Source organism: Polypterus senegalus, chromosome 4 (assembly GCF_016835505.1).
Source record: "Polypterus senegalus isolate Bchr_013 chromosome 4, ASM1683550v1, whole genome shotgun sequence".
NCBI classification, from domain to species: Eukaryota; Metazoa; Chordata; class Cladistia; order Polypteriformes; family Polypteridae; genus Polypterus; species Polypterus senegalus.
The window spans coordinates 208,494,121-208,504,275 of NC_053157.1; the positions used below are offsets into that span (position 1 = coordinate 208,494,121).

Here is a 10,155-nt window from a genome sequence, read left to right on the forward strand (position 1 = left end):
AACTAACCAAAGAGAACAAAGAATAAGCCTGAGATGATATGGTAGAAATATAAAGTTGGATGTCATTAGCACAATAATGAAAGTGAATACTATGATAATGCATAATTCAATGTTCTTATCTTATATGTCAGAGACTGGTGGGCAGTCATGCAAAATGCTTACAAGAAGTCACATCAGCTTCTGACACCAAGAGTGAATCTATTTTTTCCACTGTAGACCATTATTACGTTTATTGATATTTTAGATAAATGAATGATTGAAGAGTCAGTTTTTCCTTGTGCTTTTATTCAAGTATATCACCTTTATATGCAGATACTGTGTGCATGGAGATCTACTGTTTGCCTGTTTAAATATGTTGAAAATTTCAACAATTTCCACGACTGTATGTGCATATTGTAAAGGGAATTTAGGATGTGTGAAATGTGGGGGGAAGTAATGTGTATGGTAATTTTATACGACTAGAGAGGAAATTCAAAAGAATAAAAGAAGAAGCAGAAGTGGTTAGGGTAAAAGATATTCTAGAAGAAGAAACACGGTCATGTCTTGCGTTGTTTGAATGTATCATTAAATCACTGTTGAGTGACAGAGTCTGATTACGCCATTTCTTTTTTAACAGTAGAAGTTGATAATGCACCTTTACGTTAGGCGCAAAGAATAAGAAACAAGAAGTGCAAGCGGGAGGCGTGCGACACGGGAGTTAAGCACGCATTTTACATAAAAACTAACCGATTTTAAATCCATATATATTGGCTGATACAAACTAAAACATTGGCTCAGGCTTTCCGACAACCAATTACTTTGTCCAAAGCGTTAATTAACACACACACACACACATAGACACAAACACACACACACAAAAGTCTCATCTGACAACGTCGTTGCGACTTTTCTTAGCGGCAGACTGGCGCGCTGTGACGTCAGTGTCAGAGATCAGAGGGGAAAGGCAGCGAAGAGATGGCGGCCCCCGTTGGCGACGTGTTTCGCTGCTGCGTGGACCCGGCTAAAACAAGTCAAACGGTAGAGGTTCGGCTTATCGACAATGTTAAGGTATATAAAGGACAATCTTGTTGGCAGAGTGTCGAGACGCAGAAAGATTACAGGATGTGCTTGGCACTACACTACCTATAGAAACGGTTACTGAAACGGGGTGTCCTCAGCAATCGGAAGGGTGGGCGTCGTTCTTTTTAATGGGCCTTGCTTTGTCGTGTCATTGATTTTTTGTTGGCTCCATAATAAAGAAGATCAAATCAAATAATAATAAAAATATATATCACTGTACTGACGCTAATTTTGCTTGTGTTTGGCTTGTTGGGGGAGTGGTCGCGGTTATCTTTTGTTTTTTTGGGGGGCTTCTTATTTATTTTGTGATGCAGTTTCGAACTGGTTTGTCCCTAGATGTACATGACAGACAAATGATTACCGCGTGTTATACCAGGTGTCGTGTTTTTAGTGACTTTTCATTGATTTTAATTCCATGTATTAAATCTCCGTGCTCTTATAGGTGTGTTATTGTAGCCCTTTGTCTCATGAAGTAGGATTCCTAGACAAGATATTTATGTGGCTTAATGACCTAGTTATCTTTTTTTTTTTTTCCCGGGGGGATTTTTTACATTTAAATTTTCTACTGTCATGGGAGATGTACCACGCATAGCCCAAAGGGAAAAAGATTTGATGAACAGACTCGGGACACGTTGAAGAGGTTTTATATCGTGACTTTTTGGGGAGGTAGGAGGAGATTGCTGGGGTAGGAAGGTCTCGTGAGCCCACGTCAGAGTCGATCCTTGTCAGAACAACAGATTTTAGAAAATGTTACCGACTAAACACCCTCGCTTTGCTTCATATTTTCTGGAAATAATGTTATACCCAATAACCAGTGTGCAACATTGTTGGCATTTACCGTCAGTAGTTTCCGAGATTTTTTATTTTTATTTTTTTACATTAGCAACAACAAAATACAGTATAGAGGAGAGCATGTATTACGGATCAACTGCAAAAAAAAAAAAAAAATGCACTTAATACATGTAAAGCAATTTAAATACAAGTCCCGATTGCTTGCGTAATTTTCAATTCTGAAATCGTCCCTAGGTGCACTTTTACATCCATAAAAAAATTTCAAACACTGGTTTTATTTCAGGTTCATTTCGTGTATACAAAATGTCAATAAAATTATAAAGTAAAATTATATATGTAATGTTCTTACTATTATTTTCACTGGGGTTGTAGTTTAACATCTATTTCGTCGAAAACCAATATCAACATTAATGTTTTTAAAGGTACAATACTTGTGTACTAAACGGACGGCAGTGAAACCTCACCCACGGAACCCAATACTAGAATGAGTAGGGGGAAACCTTCCAACCCCAGAAATTCTGTTATGAGGAGCTCAACATGAACGGAAAACAATAATAATATGTTCCAATTGTACATATGTATTTCTATAATATTCCAATTTCTGTAAATTTCTATATATTTTTCTTTGATTCCAATAAATGTTATGTATCTGTCAAACCACTTCTGTTTTCCTTTGTCATGCCGTTCATTTGTCCGTCCATCCGTTTCGTACACGAGTGCTCTTTTTAATGTAAGTTTATCCAGAAGTTTTTTTTTTCTTCTAAATATACTGTAACAGCAGTATGGTCATCTTGCAGTAATTACCTTAAATGTGATTACACCCATAACTCAAAAGAAAAAATCGAACATAAGAAATCTGACAAACCAAAGCATATGTTGGTAGTTCATTCCAGATTCCTGCAGCTCTTGCCTAATGAGGTGCTTTCTGGCTACAGTCCTAAATACAGTTCCCCTTAATTTCCATTGGTGTCTTCGAGTACATGAGTCACCATTAAATTAAAATTCTTCTGGATCTATGGTACTTTATGAATGTCTTCGAGGATTTTGAAGATCTGGATTAGGTCCCCACACAGTCTCCTCTGCTTGAGACTAAATGGCTTGTCAGAGTGCAACATGTCCTTAAGCACTGAGGTGCACTTGATTGGTCTTCTCTGTACAGCTTTAAGTGGTGCTAATTTTTTCTTGTGCAGTCTCACTGGTGCATTATATAGTTTGAACATTGCATCCTTTGATTTTTGTTCACCACTTTTAACGATATAACCTAACATTTTATTTGCATTTTAATAGCTCCTGCACATTATGTTGTCAGCATAAACTCTTAAAATGCTTTCCCGTGGTTGCTTCCTGTAGGACAGTGTCTTCCATCCTGTATTTATAATTGATGTTCTTTTTGCCCACTTGTAGCATTTCACAATTTTCTACATTAAACTGCATTTTCTCATTATTTACCACTTTCTAAAGCTTGTCCAAGTCTTTTTGATTTTTTTTTTTTGCTCAGTGTCTGCCATTGTTTTAAATTTAGAGTCATATGTGAATATTGCAAGTTTACTAACTGTACTGGAGTCAGTGTCCTTAATATAAATCAGAAAAAGTAATGATCCACGGACAGAACCCCTGAGGGGACTCCATTGATGACCTCAGTTCATGTGGTTCATTTTCCTCTTATCTGTGTTTTTGTCTTCTGCCAGTTAACCAACTTGAAATCCAGTTTTGTAAGTTACCTTTGTGGAAGGATCATCTTGCGGTGTTTCCATCAATTCACATAAAGCGTCATTTTTAGGAAGGTGGCTATAGAAGTGGACAATAACATGAAGCTTGTTGGGTTAGTCATTGTGTGCAATGTTGAGCAAGATACTTAACTTGCCATTACTCCGATTTGTTTAACAATTTTCTGTACCTTTACTTGTAAATTGCTTTGGAATGGTGTTTTTTTTTTTTTTTTAATGAAGGCTGTTACAAATTAAAGCATTGAGTGTATCTTTCAGTGTGCTATCCATATATTCACACACACACACACACACACACTCACTCAGTGTCCACTTTACTACATACATTGTTTTAGCACTTTGTAAGGTCTGGTTTGCCTCAAGAACACCCTACATTTATAAAGGCATGGACTCTGCAAGGTGCTAGAAATATTCCTTAAGGATTTTGGTTCATGTTGTTATGCAGGTATCACACAGTTCTTGCATAATTTTTGTCCACATATTCATGCTGCAAACATCCAAAAGTGCACTATTGGACTAAGATCCAGTGACTGTGTAGGCTGTTGAAATAAACATGCTTTTAGAGCCTTGCCTTTGAAGGGAACATTCTACTACTGAAGTATCCATTTGAAACAGGTACTGTGGCTATAAGGGTGTTCACATGATCAATAACAATGCTTAGATATGTCGTGGCATTCATTTAACATTTTCATTAAGATCATTATATATGTTAGTAACACTTCTCCCACTATTACACCACCATTGGTAATGCTGTTTATGCCAAATTCTGACCCAGTATTTGCATGTTGCAGTAGAAATCAACATTTTTTTTTCAATTCTGAATCTCCCAGTTTTGATGACCATGTTTCCACTGCAGACTTATATTTGTGTTCCCAGCTGAAAGGACATGAACCTGTCCTAGTCATCTGTCATTGCTTTAGACCAGTGCTTCCCAAACTCAGTCCTGGGGGCTCCCTGTGGCTGCAGGTTTTTGTTCCAACCAACTTCTGTTTTTAATCGAACTCCTAGGTTAATTAAGTGAACTGATATTTCCCAAGTTCTGTGTTTAGGGAACAATATAGAAATTAGAAAACTAAGTTTGCTAAATGATATAAATATATATATATATTAAAATGTACCAAGCAGTATTTTTTTCCTCTTTAACAGTATTTTCATCTTGATTTTCATTCTACTTTTCTAGGTCTAATAATTGTTTAATTAATACATTATTTACTAATTAGTGGGTTTGACTCTAAAGTAGTTGCAGCCTTTGATTAGTCAGTGTTGTTTGCCCGGGTGTCTGCTCTGCTCGTTTTAAATTGTCATTATTAAGATACAACGAAGAGGAAAAAACTGCACAGAGAAAGGGCATTAGTATAATGAAATCAACAAAAGAGAGTTAAGCGTTTAAATCTATAGCAAAAGCAGAAATATTTCTAAAGGTCTTATAAATGTAAAAATCATGCTGTTGTGCTTTTCTGAGTTTAAAATAAAATAAAATAAAAAAATACCAGCTAATTAAATGAGATCAGTGCTATCAGGTGTTGTCACTGATTAGGAATCCGGTTGGAACAAAAACCTGCAGCCACAGGGGGTCCACAGGACCGAGTTTGGGAAGCACTGCTTTAGACCATTTGCTTTTAGTCATGACCCATTGTGTTTACAGAGACGCTTTCTGTTCACCATTTACAAAACCGTGTTTACAGGATGTGTTATGTATGAATATTCCTGTCTAGTGGTTAAGATGTGAAACTGTGAACCACAGAATTACTGATTAAGTTCCAAACACCAAACCTTAGAAACCCATATAATTCACTACACTATCAAATGTTAATATATGAAGAACATTTTCCAAGCTGCTTTGTATTAAAGTACTTATCTAACAAATAAATATGCCTGCAGAAAATAAAGATGCCTGGCCCATTAGTAATTTGTAGATTTATAAATTAGACCATAATATAGTAAATTATGCCACATACAATGTAATATAATTTCTTATGTAATATGAGATTGTAAATTTTGTTTTTCAAAAACGGGTTAATTCTTTGTGCCTAATACATAGCCTTAGCTGTACAGTATTTAGTATCTCTTATGAGTGGTTTATTCACATTATTAATGAATTATAGTTATCACAATGTTGCTAAAATACTTTTAACAGGATTAGGTACTACATATGTGGCCAACACAACCTAATCTTTAAATGTCTTTGTTATTTTATTGTCATTACAGTGTCATTTGTATTTGACTTGGTTAGGATAATAAAAACTGTTCAGCAATGCAAACAATTCAGCAGGTGAATAGCCATAACCATTTCCTAAATGTCTATATTCAATCTATTAAACAAAAGCATACTTATACATGTTTATTAAATTAGCATTGAACACTTTTAAAGTCAACATATTAAAACCTCTTAACGCGCACACGTCCCGGTCCCGGGACAAACAGCGGTTCAAAAACGTTATAGTAATGTGTGCATGCCCATCTTGCCATGCATCTCGACACCCTATACATCAAATGAAACTTCAAAGTCTCGTCTTTCCGATGATATAAACCATTTTGACACACAACAACCACAGCACTGACACTAAAGCCTTTTTTACAGAGAAGTACATACTTTTAAGAGTTGACTGTGCCTACCTTTGAAGACCCCCAGCAAGTCAAACATCAATATTTCCGAGCAGTATTGATCCCATTGTGTCCGTAAGGCTCCAGCGAATATAATCCAGTAAAACGATTTAGGTCCAAAACACATATATTCTCAAAGGGACAAAACTCCAGAAAAGCTTCATAACTTGAGACCACCTAAGTAATTTTTTTTCACTTATATTGCTCATATTAGACGTAATTTGTTTCTGTCGGCGATAACCATGCTACCGCATGAAACACGGAAGTGTTAGCTTCGAAAGACACCTAAGTTGGCCAATTACGACGGGTCTGGGGTTGACTGGCACCTCGTATAGCCAACCAGTGTCACAGAAAGCTTAGATGATGACGTCTGCTTCAAACTCTGGTAGAATCTACCAGTTTGATTGGACACTGTGACTGACACTCAAAACTTACAGCCAATGAGCAGCCGAGCATTTTGATATGTAACTTGCCATACTAACTTGTAAACAAACAATCGAGCTGCGTGAAGGTGGCATTTGTGCCAGTCTGCAGAGTTGGTGCGTGGTTGTTTATTGTGATTTCGCCAAGTTTTTCGCAGTTTAAATATGAATAAAAGTAGAAGTTTAAACGTAAATAAACGCTGATTAAATAATAGATGCATGTACGCGTTGAAAGTATTCAACCGCACAGGGACATGTAATGGCGGAGAGCGACGTGCCACGCCATTGTGCTTTCTGCTTGCTAGTGATTGCTGCCATCAAGTGGCACATGGAAAAACGCTGAGCTGTGTTGTAACAGTTTGTAAAAGAAATATATATAGTTTGTGTGCATTTTATAAAAAAAAAAAGTAAAAATTAAAAATATAAATATATTTTTGGCTCATAACTTGTATTGACTATTTTACATAGAAATGTGTATTTTTTATTGTTTTTATTATTTTTATAACTAATAGAGTGACACTGTGTGTAGATATAGATTCCTTTAGGTGTAAGCTTTCAGTAGAGCCCTCATTGATATATGTGGGTTGAAGCATTCAAAAGTTATTACACTTTTTCCATATGTTCCAAAATGTGGATAATGGTCCCTCTAAAAACCCCCTGGGCATGCCCACATAAAAACTGGTGTAAAAATGTCATTTTTACAGGTATTCTTTTCAAATTTGAAATGTGAGTAGTCAACAAGTTATTCTGTTGGTACATAGTGTGTTTCTGTCCCCACCTACCTACTGCAGCTTTATTTTCCTTTATTTTCATAAAAAAACTTAGGCAAGAACAAAAAAATTCATTTTTTTTTTTAAGTTCTAATGTGCATAACTTTTGATCAGTCACACCTACAGTGATTCTGACTACTAAGGGTGAAACTAGAGAATGTTACCTTTACAAAGAGACCAAACATGTGTTTATACTCCAGATAGTTCAATAACAGCAATGATTCTAATTTGGAGAGGTCGAATTACAAGCGATTTAGCAAAAATGACCCCGAATGTTAAGGGGTTTTAAGTTCCACTAATTTGTCATGGACATCTATCTGTCTATCATTCAGGATTTTTAGACTACAGCATTCACAGTCTTCTTAGTCATTAGTACATTTACAGTTAAAATAACTATCATTATGGTAAAAGCACAAGAGGGCAATTTTCTTTAATACTACCTCTAAAATATTAGCCATGCTGATGTTTAACTCTAAAGAAATGTGTATTGTCACAAAAAGAAAAATAACACATTTTTATAGAAAGTTACCATTGAGGTCACCAGAACACTGAACTAGTTAACTGAAATCATCAAAAGTGTGTCTTTTTGCATGAATTGCTCATTTTCTTTTTTCAATCCATTAATTTCTTTTTTAACCTGCTTATTCTTTTTATAAAGCTAAGGGAGTCAGAACCTCTCCTTGCAGCATTTAGCACAAGACAAAAACCAACCCTGGATAGCACTTCATTATAGGCCACATTCATGGGCACATCCTTTCAGGCACTAAACACAGCCATTCTTAGTGTTGCCTATTAAACTGCACATTCCTCATTAGGTAGGAATCTGAGGTGCCCAGAGAAAACCCATACTGACATGGGAGAAATATAAGTTAAATCTAATAGTGAGTGATCCAAAATATAAATCCTACTTTCTGAATAACTGTAATGGCAATTTTTGTTTACCTGTTTATTTATTGTATTAATATGTTTCTTGTAATATGTCCGGAATGCAATGTAAAATGTTGTATTTATGTTTTTTTTTTGTATTATGGTATAATCGGCAGTCTATGGAAGAGATACAAGTAAGAGTCTCAATGTACAATATATACGTATGATAATAAACTTGAACATTGATCTCAATTTTCCTTCTCCATTCAGTTGCAGTTATACATTGTTTTGGAGTTTTTAGAGGTGCTTTTATTTAAAGGCAAGAGTCTAGTGGTCATTTTTTTTTAAATTGGTACCACCAAACTGTGGTCTTAATTCCTATCTTTCTTACATTGACAGCTTCTCTGCAAGTAGCTCTGTAACTTGTATGGTATATCAAAACTTAGCACTTGGGATAGTGATAAGAACAAAAGAGGTAAATAAAAACAAGACATGCTGCTTTGTGTCAGTGATAATTATGTCATTCTTTTTGAAACTCTAATGCTCTATAGTTGTTTTTATTAAACTAATTTTATTTAACTTGGCTCCTCTGTCTGTCTGTCTGTCTGGATCAAATCTTGCAACTGATTTTTAAACTCACTTTTGGCAAAGCAAATTTCATCAAATTTTGCATACATGTTCAGTATCGATGATGATACAATAAACCGTCAAAACCGATGCATTTATGTAACAAATTTCGCCGTAATTAATGGTTCTGCGATTCTAATTAATGTACACACAACTATGACAGAGAGAGTATATAGTGAGATATAGGAGCATACAAGTGAGAGAGGCATCGGATTGCCCCCACTTGCCTCTTCCAGTGAGTGGAGTGGATAAATATGCGTGCTGAGCAGTATCCTTGATTATCTCGGTGAGGAACTATTGCCATAAGCTTGCCGTTCTGTCGTCAATGTTTTTTTTTTTTTTCTCTTCACAGCGACTGTACGCTTATCCCATAAGAGCCTGAACAGAAAAATAAAGAGCAAAATATAATTATTTTTGGTATTAAAATAATTCTGCAAAGAAGATGTATTATGTAATACTTTTAAAGAAGCCTCCCGTTCATGATTAACGAAAAATCATTTGCAAAATAATCAAAAACTAAAAAGTAAAAAATAAAATACATACATTTTTTTTTTTTAAGTAAAACGATTTTATTTACTTTAGTTATAAATGCACTAAAAAGCAAAAAAAAAATGTATATTTATATATTTTTACCATTAGTAAGGCATTATCCTTCATTCTGTCAAAGTGAAGTTTAGGTGCCAGTTAAGGGGTTATTAATGTGGCCGAACAGCTGTAGAAACAACTACCAAGTCACAGTCTATGTTGCGTATGTACATTTGTCCTGTGTCTTTGGGATTTTCTCCAGATATTTTGGTTTATATAGGGGTTTTTAGGATATCTCAAAGTTCTGCATACATTTTTAATGGTATACTTTCTGCTTGTGCATGCATTTTTTGGGTGGATAAAGTATTTAGCCATCAGACTGCATACTGTATATTCCTGTATTTTTTTCCAATCATTATTGTACACTCCAGTTTAATTTAACTTATGTTTGAAGAAACAAAGCCCTTTGCAGCTAATCCTTGTTTTAATTTACAGGGTAGAGGTTTATTTGCCAAGAAAGCCATCCGGAAAGGTGACACATTGTTCATGGAACGCCCTCTGGTGTCTGCTCAGTTTCTGTGGAATTCACTGTATAATTACAAAGGTGAGATTCATGCTTACATAATGATTAGTATTATGTGTTTTATGTGCATAAATCATCTTAACATAACTGCTTTCGTGGTGGTGATTATATAGAAGTTCTACACCTAGAAAACAAAAGTGCAGTACAAACAAACACAACATGATGAACATAATGAACAT

At 35.3% G+C, this 10,155-nt stretch overlaps 1 protein-coding gene across 7 annotated transcripts in view; it reads left to right on the forward strand.

Moving 5' to 3' along the window:
* The first annotated feature begins 900 nt into the window (after positions 1-900).
* The window catches only part of smyd5 (SMYD family member 5), a 152,270-nt gene continuing 143,015 nt past the window's right edge, over positions 901-10,155 (forward strand). For 6 of the 7 annotated variants that reach the window (XR_005633439.1, XM_039751916.1, XM_039751912.1 and 3 more), the window contains exons 1-2: positions 901-1,047; positions 9,889-9,997. Coding sequence is in view for 6 of the 7 variants with exons in the window: in XM_039751916.1 (XP_039607850.1) it covers positions 955-1,047; positions 9,889-9,997 (202 nt within the window). In the remaining variant the exon portion in view is untranslated. The remainder of the gene's footprint in view (positions 1,048-9,888; positions 9,998-10,155) is intronic. The other variant, XM_039751917.1, reaches the window with a different exon arrangement.